Genomic DNA, 21,027 nt, shown 5'->3' with positions numbered 1-21,027 from the left:
TCCGGGGGTTGGACCCCCCTTTTTTTTGACGATCAATGCATTTGAATGGGGACATATAGTTGGAACCCTCCCCCCCTTTTATCCTGGGTTGGGAACCCCCCCCCCCCCCCCCCCCTTTTGAAAATGGCTGGATCCGCCCCTGCAACATATTGCTCCCTTTTTATTATGCATATTATGCTGATTTTTTTTTAAAGATATTCAACATTTATAAACTGTAAAACACTAGAATATTCACGAAACAATTACATGTATTAACTACATATCATCATATATCATCAATACACAATAAAGGTAATTAAATTTTGAATGCAATAACACCTTCAGTCTCTGGAACAAGTATATTATTTTTTAAAACTAGTTTTTCAAAAACATTTCTCATACATCTTACACCGCACAAATATTTATAAAAAGTAAAATAACAAAAACACCGAACTCCAAGGGAAATTCAAAACGGAAAGTCCTTTATAAAATGGCAAAATCAAAAGCTCATACACATCAAACGAATGGAAAACAAATGTTATATTCCTGACTTGGTACATGCATTTCCTTATGTAGAAAATGGTGGATTAAACCTGGTTTTATAGCTAGCTAAACCTCTCACTTGTATGACGTTCGCATAGAATTCCATTATATTGACAACAATGTGTAAGCAAAACAAACACATAAAAGTAAGTTACATAATGTTTTATTTCTTCATACACTACTGTGTTCATTTTATCAGATTCGCCATTATCAAATAAGACCATGACCTTTTCTTGTAAAAAGTATGAAATTCATAATATAATAAAAATAAATGTGTGATGTTTTCTACTTCGTTTTCACATATTGTAATTAATATGTTTCATAGCCATAAGTTTACAAATTGTAAAACTACAATGCTATTTTGAAATCCAGATCCATTAATATAAATGGTTTCCAGAAAAAAATGACATTGTTCCACACTTTACAATCTAAAAAAAAACTTCCACCCACTTTTTATAGCAAACAAGATTCTGACAAAGTTTACTAGTAACTTTAACTGTTAACAGTTTCTGTCTTTTGAATTTAGATATTGATATGATTGCACAGTAGGCTGATATTGGTCAACAATTGGCATTTAGAATTTAATCCTACAAATATTTATTCACAAATTCATCTATCTTCGCCTTTTTGTAAATCATATATTAATTGATTTTTTTTTTTTTACAGTTCTCCCTTTTTTTTGTTCTTTTAATATAAAAGCGGAAAACGCAAAAATTCGTATTAATAGTCTTTTAAGGGCAACAACTCTTACAATAATTTACCTAGATGTGGCCTTGTCGTTATTAAGACAAAGTTGTGTAGTAATTACGACATTATACAATTATTGACTTTTGATGAGGTTGATACAATGATTTATCAACCCCAGAGATATGATATTTACTGAGGCCAACGGCCGAAGGTGAATGTCATATCTCTGGGGTTGATAAATCATTTCCCCTGTTTAAGCATATTGATAGTTTAATCAATATTTGATTGGTTGAGACTATCCCACGTGTCATTGAACAAATCTTCATATTCCATTCTGAGGATCATATTCCCCTCTGAAATGTCGGGATTACTTCGTGCGACGTTACGCGCGGTTAATGAACATAACGTTTTGAACTTTTTATTCTTCTTAAAATAGCGATAGCAAAAATCATTATCATGTTCAAATTTATTTCAGACGATAAAAAAAAGACTTATAATTAGATTTTGATCCTTACTGTTTATCAATGGGTATGTCGTGTTTAGTTTGACTTACAAAAACAAGCGGATAAGAAAAAAAATGTATGCAAAATAATATTTAATGTATTGATAGTAAACAAAGCATTCCCTTTGCCTCGGGAGATATGAAGATTTGCTCACCCTCGAAAAATCATATTTCCCTCGGGCAGAGCCCGTGTGAAATATGAATATTCTTGGGTGAACAAATCTTCATATTTCCCTCCGGCACGGGAAATAAATGTATAGTATCAATTGAAAACAAAAGTTTAAACATATTAACCTCTAGTGATTTTTTCCGCGGTGCATATAATGTTTTATCAAAGAGGATTCCCTATGCTTTCAGCCAATGAGAAAACAGAAAATTTATAGTCATATAATAAAAGATGCTGTTATTACGACTTAGGGTGTCGTTATTACGATATAGGATGTTGTTATTACGACAAAGTTATGTCGTTTTTGACATACTCTTTTTCTCAATGTGGCCCTAAACGGCTTCCGTATTACGGTTTTAGATTATACATAGTAATTTGATTTATAAGATCAGAGAATAATTAAATACCTTTTCATAATACAATGGCTGGTGTGAAAATTACGTTGGCATGAAAATCGATCATTGTAGGCATATATACAAACAGTTTTCCTGAAACAAAAAGATGTACAAGAACTTTCTTGAAACACAGAAAACTGCTCTGATTGTGTATGCTCATCCCGAGCCTAAATCGTTTAATGGAGCACTTCGTGACACAGCTGTTAAAACTCTTACAGCCCAGGGGTATAATGTGTTAGTGTCTGACCTTTACGCACAACATTTTCAACCAGTGCTTTCAAAAACAGATATTATTGGTGAGTACAGAGTAATTTCTCATTTCGCTTTTTAACAATATTAATCTCATTTTTGTATTCTTAGAAAACTGAGATGAAACAAGCCATTGTTTCCCTGATTAAATCTTTCTATTATTCAAAAATAAATTAACACGACAAACGTACATAAACTCATCATAGATACCAGGATTAACATTGTGTACGCCAGACGCGCTTTTCGTCTACATCAGACTCATCAGTGACGCTGTTATCAAAAAAGTTTGAAAGGCAAAATAAAGTACGAAGTTGAAGAGCATTGAGGACCCAAAATTCCTAAAGGTTTTGCCAAATTCAACTATGGTAATCTATCCAGGAGTAGAAAATCCTAAGTATTTCGAAAATTTCAAATTTTTGTTAACAGTTACTTTATAATAATGACCATATTAATGATAATTCATGTCAACACAAAAGTGGTGACTACTGAGCTGGTGATACATGGCTGATTCAGGGTTTGATCGACACAAGGGTACACTCCCTGATTGAGAGCCCGCCATTTCATGACAGTTTCATTTGTTTTGAATGATAGTATCACCAGTTCAGTGTTTTGGGCGTTTTATTCATCTTTGAACAATGAACGGTACTGAACAAAGGTATACGACAGAACGTATGTAATAAAAATCAGTACTGAATCAAAGAATTTTCATTTTTGAATTTGTTTTGATACAAAATATAAATTAGCGAATCAGTTTTCGTCCCAAAAAATATCAGATGTAATGATTGATCATCAAAAGTATCATTAAAACCCAGATTATGACCTTTATTAATAAGTGTTCGTTAGTTTTGGTCCTTTTCACATAAATTTCATTTCATATAATGTTAATGATTACAATAGTAAAACGTTGGAACTATTTCATTTAAGATGTTTCCAGGGATCAACGTTTAATCTTGATTTCTTTCGCAATAAAAAACATTTTAATCTGAAGTGTGTTTTTGGATCTATAAATGACTGTTACTAATGACAAAGACCATTTTTACAGTTTCATTTATCACATATGTATTGATTGAAGCACTCCAAACACTCTTTAATATCAGCTCTTCTCAATTAGCTGAAATATCGATGTTGCTTTACACATGTATTTTTCACACTTGTTACATACTAGTACAATGTATATATTTATATCATTTTACATATATTTATAGTGTTTCGTGTTTAAACATTTAATACAGTTTAATAATTGATAGTAATTATTTTATAAAGAACACTTAGAATATAGCAAAGTGCACTCGACCAATGAAATTGTAGGATTTGATGTTTCTGAATTGTGAAAAATGAATCATTTTCTTAGTAAGGGATTATCCGATTATTTAGGTCTACTTACTGTTCAAAACAAAGAGTTTCTATAAATGAGTTATAACTGCCCCTAAGCATATTTATCAGCTTGAAATAATTTGTGATTGAAACTGACTAAAAGTTGAATTTTGAAACAAACAGACAAATCAAAATAAGTTGAAGTTTACAGTTAATTGGTTCCGTTGAGGTTTTTATGAAAATATTAAAAACTTGAAATTACTAAAATATTAAACAGTATCAAAGCAATGCAAAAAAAAGAAAAAAAAGTTTTATAATAAAATATAACCGAAATCTTTCGCTAATACACTTACCAAAACTCAGATTACTGGATTCGCGGTTGGGAAGAATAGCAATTTCCAATATTCCGATAAAAAAAACAGGAATTTGATTTAACTTTTGAATATATTTAAAACTTTTAAAGGCACTGTATTTGAACATTTCCCTGACATAATGAAGTAGTATTTGATGTAAAGAGCCGGACGAAAATATTGGCTGTGAAATGAAATTTAGTTGTAACTCAAATTTTTAATTCATTGATTTTAAATGTAAATAAAAAAATATATTATTTGTTACATAGTGTGCTAGTGACCTAATACGATTAGGTCACTAGCACACTAGGTAACGAATTTATCTTACCGACTATCTTAACATGTTGTATTTAGACTAGTGGCCTATCAAAGTGATGAAGTCTTCAATACCGTTAGTATTAGGAACCTACTTCCATTGGTCTATACAAAAACAAATGCCAACAATAACAACTTGTTAGCTTTAAATGTGTTTTATGAATTTATTTCAATCGTTCGTCATCAATTTCTTCGTCTGTTGAAACCTTTAAGATTTTTCCTCAACACCGTGTTGTTTTTATAAAGGGACGTAACACCACTACTAACCGTATATTGAAATAAGCCCCGCCTACTAACCCAATATGGAACCCTACTAACCTAATATGAAACATACACGGTCTCAACGCGGTTGCTTTTAACCAATCATATTCCTAGAAATGTATAGGAGGTAAGATAAAGCCTAATTCTTCACTAGAATATCACATAATTTACATTCATACTCACAATCAGGAAACATATACAATTCCTACCATTTCATTCTACTGTGGTGTCATCTAATGTCTTAAACACAATTAATTATCATTTCCAAAATTATAAGAAAGTCATTACATCACTAAAACCAATTCATAAATGGAATGCCTAAAAAGGAAGTCATGCATTAATAATAAAAATTGCACAGACAATGAAACGAATTCTTGAATACAACCAATCAAGAGATCATTTGAGCATTGCGCACTTTACAATATTCTAAGTATATGTAAGAGAATGATTATCCCTTTCTTCATGATTAAGTACGAGCGTTAGCGAGTTGATAAATTCAAAATCAGAGTTACAACTAAATTGTATTCCACAGTCAATTTTATTCCAGCTCTTTACATCAAATACTATTCAACTAACTAAAATTTAAACCTTCAAAGAAAATGCTCTTTATAAAAAAATCAAAAGTTAATTCAATTTCCTGTTTGTACAGGTATATTGGAAAGGACATTTTTTTTTGAAGTTCTAAATATTCACATAAAAACAGAAATGGTATCAATTGTACTGCACCAGTAAACTTCAAACTTATTTTTTTAATTTTTTGTTTGATTCAAAACTCAACTTTCAATAAATAATCCTGTCAATCCGATAAATGTGCTTCGAGCAGTTGTAAGTCATTTATAGAAATTCTTTGTTTTGAACAGTAAATATGCATAAACAATAGGAAAATTCCTTACTAAGAACATGATTTACATTCATTCTTCATTCTAAGGAACACCAAATTCTGCACTTTTATTGGTCAAGAGCACTTTGCTATATTCTAAGTTTGTAAGAGAATGATAATCCCTTTTTTTCGTGATAAGTACTCGATTACGCTCGTACTTAATCACGAATAAAGGAATTATCATTTTCTCACATATACTTAGCTATTCATTTTGAATGAATTAATAATTGATTTTGTAAACCGTTGCTTGGGCAGTCTTACCCTGTATTTCAAACTGTAAACATGTACTATATATTGAAAACGGTCTTGCGTTTAAGCAGCCATAGTGTGAATTATAAACCAAACAGACTTTAATGTAGCTCACGAATTTACGGGGTTACATGTATAATATTAAGACCGTTATCAATATTAATACAGATTTATCTATTTGTCCCGTAAATATTACACTTCACATGGAAATTTGCCTTTCAATTTCTCTATACCACCTCTACCATGAACACAGACAGCTTCAATAATGAATATAAGAATAAAAGGCACCCAGGAAGTAAATTATGAAGATATGAAAGATGAAATAAATGCATCCAGATTATATAGCAAACTGAGTGCTGAAATTTAAATTGCGGTTTGTCTGTGCAATTTGCCATAGACATCCGGTTTGCAGAAACTTGGAATTGCAATAAGATTAGGACTTTGTATATTAAACACGAAGAAAAAATTATGTACAATCTCAAATTATTGATAAATACTAGTAGTCACGCCTTTAAAGATAAATTCAAATGGTAGCTGTATACACTTTTCTATTTACCACTAAAATCCAACAGTCCTTTTAATTGATTTGTGCAAGAATCTACACACAATAACATATTTGCAATTAAGGTGCTTTAACATCATCATTACCTTATTCTATTCACAATTAATTAATTCAAATCTGAAGTTAAAAAAATCTTAACAGCAACAAATTTTTAGTGACCAGTCAGCGGTCACGGGTTCACGTATTGCTTTTCTTTCTTTTTTCTAAAGATAGATTTCCCTAGAAATCATCTTTCAAATGTTCTGGTTTGGCTTTAAGTTTTTTCAATCCACTTGTCGAGGAGAATGTTAAAGATGGCTATTTTGGCCAAATAAGGTCATTTAGCCTTTACTTACTTACTTACTGCCCGATATGCCATTGGCATGTAGGGCAGCAACGTACGTTCCAGAATCCTATTGTGGTTTTTGCTTTAGCGCTCAGCACTTCATTCCTGCCAGCAGCTTCCTTGTGGCTTTCACCACTGGCGATCATACTTTTTCCTTGAATGCCTATTCGCACAGCGGTTGTGTTTGATTCCTTTGTTGCTGTTTCCGTAACTTTAATCTTTTCACAGGATAGAGTTGTTGGCCCTATGCCGAACCCCCTACTTGGAGGGCCAGGGATTTTCTGTCAAGGTTTCCTTCCTTTAGATAAGTTGCAAATCAAGGCTGACGAGCCATTATCTGCCGTTTTTATTTCAGAGTTTTCTTTCTCCTAGACAAATTACCGTCCAAGGTTAACGATCTTCATCTAACCGGCTATTTGCCCATAGTTGGGGCAAGGTTGATGCGAGTAATGGCGTGTCCACACACCGGTGGGCCTACACTCTGCATCTTTAGGGCCCTTGCTGCTCCAAGGACCCCTACAGTGAAGCCTGAGATACAAGTCTTGACAGTGTAGAGGCTATGTACTGGCAGGAGAGGCTTACTCACTCGGCTCTCTTCGCTTACATATGTAAGCTAGCCAGCGGTAGCTGCTTTCATAAAAACAACCACACTAGACGCATACCACTGCCCTGTGGAACAACCACCAGCGCACCATTTAGCCTTTGACATTTCATCAATCGAAAATGCAAAAGCGTAAAATAGTCGCATCCGGCCACCATAATGGCATCGGTGACAAACGTGAACGTACGCGGTTGATATCATGATCACTATATATCACCTCGTACTTACATACATGTTTGGTGTATATTTTTTGTTTTATTTCTATAATGGTACACTTTTGTATTCCTTATGTACCAATCCGCTTAAATAGCTATACGGTATGCTTTATACAAACAATTTGCAAAAAGGAGAAATTCCAATAAACAACACAGGGGAGTATTTTCCGACATTTTATTCTCTACTTCGAGGCAATTTCAAAGTACTGGAGCTATGATAGAAAGCTATGATAATATTACCGACGATTTGTTATTCCTCCATGTTCTACTGCTATGAGTCATTCGAAAAATTACCGGAAAAAATCTTAATACTGATAATGTATGTACTGTACTTTTTGTTTGATGCACAACTAATCAAATATGTCCTCTATCATCATCTTAGACATTATCAAACTTCTCAATATTAGACAGATTGAATGTATGCTTATTATCATTTATATATTGTTTATAAAAAAGTACCGTTTTATTTTGACTATTTAGTGATATTAATCAAAGGATACGAAAAACAAGATTTCAGGTTAAAATTCAATCATCATTTAAAGCTTCGATAAATGCCACATAAAATCAAATGCTGGTACCATTTTATCAGGTTATGCATCGCTTATCCATTTCAGGTGAACTCGAGAATCCAAAACATTTCATTTATCCAAATGAAATCGGAGCAGCCTATAAAAAAGACAGTTTGTGTTTTGATATCAAACAAGAAATAGACAAGTTACAAAGGGCTGACTTAGTTATTTTCCAATTTCCAATACAATGGGCATCAGTCCCAGCTATTCTTAAGGGTTGGTTTGAACGTGTTCTCATCAAAGATTTTGCATTCAGCTTTCCACAAATGTTAGATGAAGGACTTCTGAAGGTAATTGGTAAATATATCAGTGGGTATTTCTATTTCAGTATGATCATAATAGTTGGATAAAGAGAGACATTTGCCTATTTGAATATTTAAGTGAAAAAAACACTGCTCACCCTTCCGTGACAACTGATTTAAAAATAAAAAGATGGTATGATTGGCAATGAGACAACTATCCTACAGAGATAAAATTACGTAGATGTAAGTAACTATAAATCACCGTACAGCTATCAGCAATGAGCAAAATTTATATCGTATAGTATGAATATAAGCTCCCGGAATGAAAAAAAATGTAAAACAATTCAAACAAATTATGTACAAAACAATAAACGAAAAAGAAATATGATAGATAGCGACCAATTACCACTGAATTACAAGCTCCTGAATTGGAACAGGATGTGGAGGGGTTAAACATGCTAGTGAGCGCTCAATCATCCCCTAACCTGGGACAGTGGCGTATCAGCACAACATATGAACAAAGAAAAAGTCCGTGGAAAAGTTTTCACTCATCAGATCGACACCAACCACAGAAAACAACTAACAAAACACTAAAGACACAAGGTACCGATCTAAGAGTACCCGAAGTTACTAAAAGCTAGTTCAAAGCCAATTGCAACCAATAGATGGATCATGTTTCCCAGACTAAAACCAATCAGTACACAATCAATATTTTATGTGAAAAGACGCCATAAAAATTTTAAGAAAAAAACTCGATCTTGTGTAGTGCCAAAATACAAGTATCAACAGGATGTAGGCCCTATGTTTTCATAACTGTATAGGAATAAATGTTTAGTTATGTTTTCATTTTTTAACAACAAAATCAATGTTAGTACCGATAAAACAATATTCAAAGGCCTTATTACAGTATTAAATTGATAATCTTTTTAGAATATTTTTTTGGTCAAAGGATCTGTAAGATTAAATGTATCATATCTTAATTTATAAACATCACCGTAGAAGATGCGATTTCCCTTTTGAAATAAATGTTCTACGGGTGCAGACAAACTACAAAACCATATCTTTGTATTTATGAACAAAATAGTTAAGGTTTTAAGTAATTTGTGGTAACAAAATCCCTGACTTCATAATTTACCAGTTATTCATAGGTTATGTTCAATAAAAAATCTATAACGTAAATTTCTGTATGGAGTTTCTAGTGTGAAACTGAAATATCTTAAAATAGGAAAATACAGCTATACCTGTTTTTATTAAATTTTATAAAATTTCGGTAGTTTGATTAGAGAATTCTTGATTATTTAATGCAAAAATATCATCAAAGTGTTTTTGAATTTAACATTTAAATGGAATTTACACGGATCTTCACTGAGTTTGGCCATAAACTGTTATTCATAGCAATCCCAGAACACGTCTGCTATTAAAGAATCGACACAATTGATGCCCATAGGAATACATACAGCCTGTCTATAAACGTTCATAGATGTTGTCCTTGGCTTTTAAAGGGGTTCGCTAAATTTTCAGCTTTCTATGTAATATTTTGTTGAATTTTGTTTGTTTTTTCGTCTTTTTTTTTGTATCTAGATGTTGTTTATTCTTTTTCGTCTAATGATATTTATTTCCCTTCGAATTTGTGTTTACCAGTTTTCACCAAATCAGTCTTTTACCATCAAAAATATGTTTTATTCTTAAAAATTGAAAACTAATGAAAGTGGGTTTTTTTCAAAAAGCAAACACAAAAAAGATTTGTTTTCCCTTTTTTTCAAAGTAGTTAAAGTGTCCGCTTGGTATAGTGCTTTTTCGCGTGAATCGGTCCGTTTTTTCGACCAGGTTGTTTCGAGAAAATGTTAAATGTGATCAAATCTATTTATTCTTATTTTTAAGAGCTTATCCGTTATTTTCATGATCGTCCAAATTATTTTTCATGCATGTTTTGAGCACAATCGACGCACAATGTAACTGTTTTCACTGTAATAACATGACGGATAGTTGTATCAAAATATTTTTCATGATTTTCGTTCTGCAAATCAGCCTTAACGGTTCTGGTTACTTTTTGCCAAAAATACCTGTAAATCATATTAACTACATACTGGTTCCTATTTATGAATAGTGAACCAAACATTGTTGTATATGTATCCTATAACCCTTTTCAGGGGAAGAAAGCTGTTTTGTCATTTACAACAGGAAGTCCAGGTGGGATGTATACACCTAATGGTTTGCTTGGAGACTTAAATGTTATTCTATGGCCTATTCAGGTAATTATCTTCTACAATTAATTATAATAGATATACATGTATATTAAAATGTGGACTCAAACTCATCACTCAAGAGTAGCGCTCTGTAAGATTACTGAAAGGTATAAATTCTACTGAGAATTGGGAATAAAATGTAAAAACCAGAGAAGCAAAATGGGCATGCGTTTGTTCTAGGACAGAGAACGCTATGTAAACGTACTCTTGCAGATATTAGGAACTTTTCAAATTCCATTTCTGAATAACAAAATCCGTGGAATAGGAAAAAGTAAAACAACAAAAATACCGAACTCCAAGGAAAATCCAAAATAGGAATGGGAAGTTTCAGAGACACTCGAAAATGCAGATTTGGTTGATAGCTTCAATAAATGTACATAATACGAAATATATTTTATGAATCATCTAATCATTTGACAGATCCAATAATACAATTCTAAGCTATCAAAGGATATGCTTTTAACTTTAATATATGTGATTTGGATATCCAGTAGATAAGCAAATGTAGTTTTTCATCCTTCGTCGAATTTCTTAATGAAAATAAAGGGACTATCAATGATATTATAAGAGTTGTATCTGCAGAAGTATGAAGATTTTGGTATTTACGCGAAGGAAAGAGTAACTAGTGAAATATATAGTGATTTTTTAATATCATTTGAGAAAGAAGCGGAACTTTAAAGAAAAAGTTTCCATTATATGTAATTATATAATTAACTCGACCGATAGTTTAAAAATGTCTCATTGGATTGCAAATCAAATTATTTGTGATTGTTTCACAACTCCTTCAACAGTATTACAGATCGAAAACAGATATTTGGTGTACGACAAATTCTATAAAAATTATCTATGTCTAAGGTTTTGGGATTTTAATATTGAACTGATTTAGGTGTGAAAATGAATTTGATGTTGTCTTGTTTACAGTGAAATGTGGGAAGTATTTGAATAGGAATATGGAATTTATCATATCTGGATACATTAACTTGACAAAAAGGAATACCAAATTTAATCTGATCCTGGAGGACTAGATCCTAGAGTTGGGGGAGTTTTTAAAACTCTCATTTAATTGATTCGGAGCACCTTTAAAATTATTAATGCTCGAAATTTGATTAAGAAAATTTTCATTGCAGCAGGTTTTTGAATTTTGTAATTTTGTAATTTGATCGTGGAGGAAATTAGTGGTGGTGGTGGGGGTGGGTGGGGAGGGGAGATATATGTTTGGGTAGGTACTGAAATCTTGGTAATTTTTGGTGTAAAAATTAAAGTTAGAACTTAAAAATTGCTGTCCCTAATTAGATTGTTCGTGCTATATATAGCTTTGTTCTTGCAAATCGGCTTTTGAATTAATTGGGCTCGAAATAAATTTTTTTCTCTGTGTCTTCCTCATACATATTGAGATGAATTTGGTTTGTAATTGTATAATAAGCTCTTACAAATTGAATAGATATATAACAATGATTGTCCATCAGTTTTATTTTTATCATACTATAGATGTTTTGCTGAGTACAGAAAACCCCTGCTGAATTAGATTTTAATTGCACTTATTATTTTGGTGCAGAAAGGATGCAAAGAAATTTTAAATTGTTGATATCTAGATGTGGTTCCTATTGTGTATTCGAAAAGTAAAAACAAAACACCATTCAGTTTACATTCAGGCAAACATGCCAGGTGAAGAATACATGCAAGGCTCTTACTTTACTGATATACGTTAAAATTGTCATTTTATCTAATCCAATCTAATGCAGATCAGTCGTGACTCGCTCACTCGTCGACTTACTGTTATAAACATAGCGAAATAACAGAAGTTACCGATCGTATTTTGATTAGTTTGTATCAGAACCAGCCATTTCTATTTTATATTTTTCAGTACTGTACACTTCGATTTTGCGGATTTGATGTTCTGAAGCCACAGTGTTCATTTTCACCTACATATGCCGATGACAAACAGAGAGAACAAATGTTAAATGCCTGGGGAACACGTCTTAAGAATATTCTAACAGAAGAACCACTTATATTCCCATCGCTTTCTAACTTTGATGCACACAAATGGTTTGTGATGTCGGACAATTATCAGGAAGAGCAAAAGAATAAAGAAAACGGACCGTCTGTTGGACATCATATGGGTAAAAAAATGCCACTGTGAATACAGGTGTAGCGAAAGGTTCAAATATAATATTATCGCTACATATCTGTTGTGTCCATAAATGTTTTTGAAATAAAAGTTTTAAAATATATATGTATACTTGGTTTAAGTATGAATATAACCATACCTTGCATGACTACACTATCATATATGCATGTTTTCAATTACAAGGCCGAAAAGGTAACAGTTCATTTATCATTAGCCGATAGAGCAAATTTCACAAACATTGAAATTCAAAAACGTTGTAACATGACAAACAATTTCTACCCTTCCCTACAGGACATTAACATCACTGAAAATGATATAGAAAAATTACTATCAAATCTGAATCCATACAAAGCTGCTGATACAGACACCATTACACCAAGGGTGTTGAAAGAGCTTTCGATAGATATTGCTCCAATCTGAACAACTATCTTCAGGTGGTTCTATAAACGAGATGACTTACCAGACATATGAAAGAGGACACATGTAAATTCAATATTTAAGAAGGGAACACTCTAAACTACCACCCAGTTTCACTGATTTGCATTTTCTGCAAAATCATGCAACAAGCCTATAATAAAACGTGCTGAAAAACGCAATACACTTTATCCCCTACAACATGCATTCAGGAGAGGCCTATTCTGCGAAACACAACTGATTGAATTTATCAATGACATCACCATGCACATGGATGCAAAGAAACAAACTGTCTAATTATGGTTTTCCATAAAGTAATCACAGCCTACTGACTCTCAAACTGGATTTTTACATCTGAATCAGATGAAAAAATTCGTAAGGGTTCCGCGGAACCCAGTGTCTCGCCTACTTTTTCTGTTAACCGCAGGCTCAACAAAAATGAGGAAGTAAATCAATAAAAATATTCCTCTTGATACTATCTTTTGATTGTAGGAAGCTTCTGTCCAAGTTTGGTAAAAATCCAGGATAGTTTATGAATCTAATAAATGTTTAAAAACTTTAACTGCAGACTGAATGTAATGTTAACTAGAAGAAAACAAAATTTCCTTCTAGATACTAGAATGTGATCATAAACAAGCTTCTGTCCAAGTTTGGTACAAATCCAAAATAGTATAAGAAAGTTATTAAAATTTTAAAAACTTTAACCACAGAGTGAATGTGTTGTTTCCTGGCAGAAAATCTAAGTCCATTTAAAAGTAAAATATGGAAAAAATGGATTTATCTTTTACAAAATTTCCTTCTAGATACTAGCTTTTGATCATAAACAAGCTTCTGTCCAAGTTTGGTACAAATCCAAAATATTGTAAGAAAGTTATTAAAATTTTAAAAACTTTAACCACAGAGTGAATGTGTTGTTTCCTGGCAGAAAATCTAAGTCCATTTAAAAGTAAAATAAGGAAAAAATGGATTTTTTTTTTACAAAATTTACTTCTGGATACTATCTTATTATCATAAACAAGCTTCTGTCCAAGTTTGGTAGAAACCCAGGATAGTTTAAGAAAGTTATCAAAATTTTAAAAACTTTAACCACAGAGTGAATGTAATATTTTCCAGCAGAAAAACTAAGTCCATTTATAAGTAAAATACGGAAAAAAATGGAATTTTATTTTTACAAAATTTACTTCTGGATACTATCTTATGATCATAAACAAGCTTCTGTCAAAGTTTGGTAGAAATCCAGGATAGTTTAAGAAAGTTATTAAAATTTCAAAAACTTTAACCACAGAGTGAATATTTGTGGACGCCGCCGACGACGACGACGACGACGACGCCGACGCCGACGGAATGTAGGATCGCTATGTCTCGCTTTTTCGACTAAAGTCGAAGGCTCGTCAAAAACCAACAAATGGATCCATTTCCTTTCTGAAAGGAAACTAGCGGGAGAAGGGGAAACATCTGATACAATCAAATGTACTAACAATATCAAGAAACCGCAAACCTAGATTGAGAGAGTACACATTGCATGGCCGACCCTTCAGTTGGCATAGTACCTAGGCCGTACCATCAGTTCATATCTGAGAGTTGAACATATCGAAAACGTGTAATAAGGGAAACACGACCATAGGACTCCTTAAACGAAACCTGAATATAAACAATAAACAAAACTGCATACAAATCGCTGGTAAGACCAACGTTGGAGTTCGCATGGACAGTCTGGGACCCTTCTGACTGAAAACAAATATATTTTCATGAAATTTCAACAATTTAAAGACCTTACTGTGATTTAATGATAAATAACAGCAATAAAAACACTGTTCCTTTGCTTAAGGTGTTATATTAGTTTGGGATTTTGTGTCGGGAAGTTATATACCATATACCGTCTTGATAATGTACTAAGCTTAATTTTTACGGAATATCCCCCACGTCTTAGGGCTGTAATCAGCTAAAAAGTTGGTCAACTGGAATGAAACTTGTATAGTATGCATACATATTACACCGCATATATCTACTAAAATTGAGTTGAATATTTAGTGTCCTTAAATTAATTCACATTTGGTTTTGATTGGCCCTTGATATCAACCTTATTTTCTTACAGGAACTGACGTAAAAATTACTGTCATGGCTATTTTAGATATTTGTTTTGCTCTTGATAATGATGATCATATCATTGCTTTTCTAAGGCAAGTGGGGCCATTAATTCTTAAAGGAGATAAATTGTTTTCTCATACCTTGATACAATTTGGTTTACTTGCAGTATTTTTAAAAGTCTTTGTAAATGCTTAAAACAAAATATACTAGTACTCAGTTTGTGTTTGTTATCTTGATTTGTCTCTTCCTAATCGATTAACGAAATTTGAATATCGGTAAACAAGTGTTGCTTTAAATTCTAAAATAAATGGGGAATGTGTCCATGGGACACTGAGATGAGGCCCCCGCTTGCATATAACGTTATACAGGGCCATAACTCCAGAACTGTAAAAGGGACACTACCATAATTTGAACTTTATCTGAGTTTTGTGGTAATAAGCATTGTTTATAAGTTTCATAACATTTAGTTGACGTAAACTTAAATTAGAGAACAGAAACGAAAAATTCAGCAAGTTTTCCATTTTTAAAGGGGCATAACTCTAGAAAAGTAGAAGTGACGCCACCAAAATTCAATCTTAATCTTTGTTTTGTGGTAATTAGCATTGTGCATAAGTTTCATAACATTTGGTTGAGGCAAACTAAAGTTAGAGAACAGAAACAAATATTTCAGCAATTTTTCCATTTGTAAAAGGGCATAACTTTAGAACGGTGAAAGTGACACCACCAAAATTCGCACTTGATCTGTGTTTGTGGTAATAAACATTGTGGATAAGTTTCATAACATTTGGTTGAGGCAATCTCAAGTTAGAGTATGGAAACAAAAAAATAAGCATTTTTTTCATTTGTAAAGGGGCATAACTCTAGAACGGTAAAAGTGACGCCACCAAAATTCAAACTTGATTTGGGTTTTGTGGTAATAAACATTGTGGATAAGTTTCATAACATTTGGTTGAAGCAACCTAAAGTAAGAGAACAGAAACAAAAAAATCAGCAATTTTTCCATGTGTAAAGGGGCATAACTCTAGAACGGTAAAAGTGATGCCACCAAAATTCGCACTTGATCTGTGTTTGTGGTAATAAACATTGTGGATAAGTTTCATAACATTTGGTTGAGGCAATCTCAAGTTAGAGTAAGGAAACAAAAAAATCAGCAATTTTTTCATTTGTACAGGGGCATAACTCTAGAACGGTAAAAGTGACGCCACCAAAATTCAAATTTGATTTGTGTTTTGTGGTAATAAGCATTGTGGATAAGTTTCATAACATTTGGTTGAGGCAAACTAAAGTTAGAGAACGGAAACCAATTTTTGGACGTACAGACGGACGGACAGACGTATAGACGGACAAGGGTAAAACTTGATGTCCCCTCGGCTACCACGGGGGCATAAAAAAAGATTATACCCTCAAGAATGATGAGGACTAAATTATGTCTTGATATCCTTCCTTTTCCTTACAATGAAGGACAATTTTTCAAAAATTTGCATCAGAGAACAGTCGCCAGACCATTTTAACCAATTGAGAGAATTTCTTGCAAGATGAGTTAATAACGTCTATGTGATTTGGTCTTTGGTGGAGAGTTGTCTCATTGGCAATTATGCCACATCTTCTTATTCTTAAAATATTCAAATGAAACAACTAAGTAAAAGATAAAAATATGTTTGATTTTCCCCATCTTTAATCTCTTCTGGTAAATAATGATCAACCGCTTTTGAAAAAATAACATGATTTTACAACACATGAAAATGAGGGCATAAAACCTCAAATCGAAAAAAAGGCAGCATCAAATACTGAATCATCAGACTAATTGGTAATCTTCTTATCAATATGCAGGTATATATGTAAACAAATTCAACTTGAATTTACTAACATAATTAAAATATAAATTTCTTCTACTGATATGCACCACTGAACAGACATGTTAACACAGACCTCAATATATAAGAAATAGATCATTGATAAAAATCAGACAAAACAGAAAAAAATGTCAGTAGAGTTGTGACCCGAGTATTTGATACTTATTGCTTGTTTTGAAAACAGTTATCTCCTGGAATGTTTGCATATATAATATAAATGTAATACAAATGTAATACAAAAGTAAAACAAAAGAATGACAAATTGACAATGTCTTCTTTCCCCAAGAGACTTTATTCATGAATTTAAGTTTCAATAACACTTTACTCAAATAGAAAATGTCATAAATTTCAATCTATTTATTTTTTCCTGGATATCTAACCTGATGACCACAAAACCAGTCACATTAGTTATTTCCCTACCAGATTTGGTAAAGATCAAAATTGTTATTCAAAAGATATTTTCAGTAAAAATTAAGAAATAAGTTTATTTATATCTTGATCAATATCCCTTACTGATCTTAAAAGATAGAGAAAATTAAAGAAAGGTCTTTCTCTCCCCCAATTAGTATATCCAATTTATACGAAAATTGAATAATTATCCATCAAATTTTAGTATAAAAGTAAAAATTAATGATTCAAAAGATATTGTCCAGAAACAAACCTGTTTTCCTAAATTTCAGTATGATATTAAGAGTAGCTTGACCATTCACCTTGTGATATCAAAATCAATAGACAACTTCCTCTTCAAACAGAATAGTATTTATCAAAGATTGGTAATGAAAAGATTTAATTTAAAACATATCATAACAAAACTATTTTTTTCAAATTTCAGTCTTGTCTTAAGCTGCAGTGATATTGCCTTTGAGCTCATTATCAATAACAATTTTCTACTCCAAAACGATTATTGTCAATCATCACTCAAATAAAAAATGTTCCCAAACTAAAATGCTGATGCAAAGTTATCCCAATGCCTTTGTCATAATATAAGCTAAGGTAGCAAAAGTCATAGCTTACTTTAAATCGGCATAAAAACAAGATTCTAATACTTTTGATAGGGTTTTAAATCCTAGTTCTTTTTCCAAAGAACAGTTGTTCATCATTTAAACTTCATCAATGCAGCTACAAAAAATAACAGTATTTTGTTACTAAAATATAACAGTAATTTGCTAGAAAAAATTCGTAAGGGTTCCACGGAACCCAGTGTCTCGCCTACTTTTTCTGTTAATCGCAGGCTCAACAAAAATGAGGAAGTAAATCAATAAAAATATTCCTCTTGATACTATCTTTTGATTGTAAGAAGCTTCTGTCCAAGTTTGGTAAAATTCCAGGATAGTTTATGAATCTAATAAATGTTTAAAAACTTTAACTGCAGACTGAATGTAATGTTAACTGGAAGAAAACAAAATTTCCTTCAAGATACTGGCATTTGATCATAAACAAGCTTCTGTCCAAGTTTGGTACAAATCCAAAATAGTATAAGAAAGTTATTAAAATTTTAAAAACTTTAACCACCGAGTGAATATGTTGTTTCCTGGCAGAAAATCTAAGTCCATTTAAAAGTAAAATACGGAAAAAATGGATTTATTTTTTTACAAAATTTCCTTCTAGATACTAGCTTTTGATCATAAACAAGCTTCTGTCCAAGTTTGGAATAAAATCAAAATAGTATAAGAAAGTTATTAAAATTTTAAAAACTTTAACCACAGAGTGAATGTGTTGTTTCCTGGCAGAAAATCTAAGTCCATTTAAAAGTAAAATAAGGAAAAAATGGATTTATTTTTTTACAAAATTTACTTCTTGATACTATCTTATGATCATAAACAAGCTTCTGTCCAAGTTTGGTACAAAATCAGGATAGTTTAAGAAAGTTATTAAAATTTTAAAAACTTTAACCACAGAGTGAATGTAATATTTACCGGCAGAAAAACTAAGTCCATTTATAAGTAAAATACGGAAAAAATGGAATTTTATTTTTACAAAATTTACTTCTGGATACTATCTTATGATCATAAACAAGCTTCTGTCCAAGTTTGGTAGAAATCCAGGATAGTTTAAGAAAGTTATTAAAATTTCAAAAACTTTAACCACAGAGTGAATATTTGTGGACGCCGCCGCCGACTAAAGTCGAAGGCTCGACAAAAACATGAAGTTATATATGATTAAGAAAAACAAAACATATTCATATATTGGTAGATATTAATAAATAAAAAGTGATTTTGGAATGCTTTTAACAAACAATCAGCTTCTGCTATACTAACAACAGAATGTAGGCTTCAAGTATGTACAAAGTCTAGATTTATGATATACATTTGTATATGAAGTGTTCACACATACATGTAGTCTTCTTTAACATTGTGATTGGTTTATCTTTCTATAACTTTCAAAAGTAGATTTCAATACTAAATAGGTTATAAAAAATTCTGCAAAGCTAAAAAATATTCTCTTAAAACAAGAGGCTCCTATGAGTCTGAATTGTTCCCCTGGCTAAATGTATCCTTTAACTTCTCAAGAGAAGATAGCTTATGTCATGTCTAGATCCTGGTGGCTTTGTTTTAACTCCTTTAAAGTTTTAAAACATTTGCCTTGTAGTTTTAGATGGTGAGATTTTAAAGAAACACATCTTGCCTCTTGCTGCCACGTTTTACATCTGAACTGAAACAATTGAGGAATGATTTTTACTAGGGATGTCAATGAGTACTCAAGTATTCGAGTATCGCTCGGTAGTACAGAGTATCGAATACCAAAACGATACTCGACTAATCGGTTTCCTGTCAGAATATTGCTGTTTTCTTTATATAAAAGTGATCTTTTTTGAGAACCTCTTTCGGAAAATTAAATAGGCATCACTGATTAATCATACTAGTGAATAAAATACATTTTGTTTCGAATGCTTGTGCTAAATTGTCATTGAAAATGCCTCGGAAAATACGTGGGCTATGCCTACCTAGGCTAATACTTTAAACTTAACATGTCTTCGCCATTCTGTCACATCGGTACCGTCAGAGCAAATATTTTCGTCTGCCAGACTGTAATTTACGAAGTTGCAAAACCGACTATCCCCAATAATAGTTGACAAGAAAATATTTGCAAATAAAATAAATTCGTTGCATCCTCTGGTGACCCTCAGTGAATAATTAAACTTCTAATCCTTATGCCTTTGTAAACATTAAATGTGTTTTCTTAACGATTACCAAAAACTATTGTTTGAAATGATTTTTCCTTGTTATAATTTTTAAATATGTGTTCATTAAACTATATCAGGAACATATATATACTGTTCCCAGACTATATTGATTAGATTATTGTTTTTTTACTTAATTAGTACCTGTATAGGTAATGATCTATTAATTATAGTGTGTAATTCCTTGTCCCAGAAACTTATGTAGCTGGGTTTTCGTCAGTTGAACAACAAACCACAGAATGTAAAGTACGTTTTTTTGTTTTCTGTGTTGTAGATATATTCCCGAGCGAGGACTCGAGTATCGCTTGATAAAACCAACGAGTACGCAAATAGTAATTGTTCACTGAGTTGACATCCCTAATTTTTACAGAAGATTTTCCATATAATATTCCTGCAGTTTGGGATAAAATGCTCCGCAGGGCGCAGCTTGATACGACCGCAGAGGTCGAACCCTGAACAGTTGGGGCAAGTATGGACACAACATTCAAGCTTGATACAGCTTTGCATTTGGATTGTGATTAAATATTTGACACAGCATAGGTTTCTGACACAGAATGAATGTGATCTAAGAACTTAAAAATTTTAAATTGGACATTCACCTATTATGGTCCAATATCCAAAATCTAAATACATGGTTAGATTCAGCATATCAAAGAACCCCAAGAATTCAATTTTTGATGAAATCAAACAAAGTTTAATTTTGGACCCTTTTG

General features: G+C 32.2%; 1 protein-coding gene across 1 annotated transcript; it reads left to right on the top strand.

The window, feature by feature from the left end:
* The first annotated feature begins 2,245 nt into the window (after positions 1 to 2,245).
* Positions 2,246 to 12,881, top strand: LOC127738303 (ribosyldihydronicotinamide dehydrogenase [quinone]-like). The gene is made up of 4 exons (XM_052249504.1): positions 2,246 to 2,568; positions 8,208 to 8,452; positions 10,555 to 10,656; positions 12,515 to 12,881. The coding sequence occupies exons 1-4, from the start codon at positions 2,379 to 2,381 to the stop codon at positions 12,788 to 12,790; spliced, it is 813 nt and encodes a 270-aa protein (XP_052105464.1). The 5' UTR covers positions 2,246 to 2,378; the 3' UTR covers positions 12,791 to 12,881.
* The last annotated feature ends 8,146 nt before the right edge of the window (positions 12,882 to 21,027 follow it).

This window comes from Mytilus californianus, unplaced genomic scaffold, assembly GCF_021869535.1.
Source record: "Mytilus californianus isolate M0D057914Y unplaced genomic scaffold, xbMytCali1.0.p SCAF_4, whole genome shotgun sequence".
NCBI classification, from domain to species: Eukaryota; Metazoa; Mollusca; class Bivalvia; order Mytilida; family Mytilidae; genus Mytilus; species Mytilus californianus.
The sequence above is the reverse complement of the archived record's forward strand: the minus strand, read 5'-3'. Positions and strand labels throughout refer to the sequence as shown.

Coding starts and splice junctions, on each gene's coding strand:
- LOC127738303 (XM_052249504.1), top strand. CDS start 2,379: ATGTACAAGAACTTTCTTGAAACACAGAAAACTGCTCTGATTGTGTAT. Junction 2,569..8,207: donor TTCAAAAACAGATATTATTG/GTGAGTACAGAG, acceptor TATCCATTTCAG/GTGAACTCGAGAATCCAAAA. Junction 8,453..10,554: donor TAGATGAAGGACTTCTGAAG/GTAATTGGTAAA, acceptor AACCCTTTTCAG/GGGAAGAAAGCTGTTTTGTC.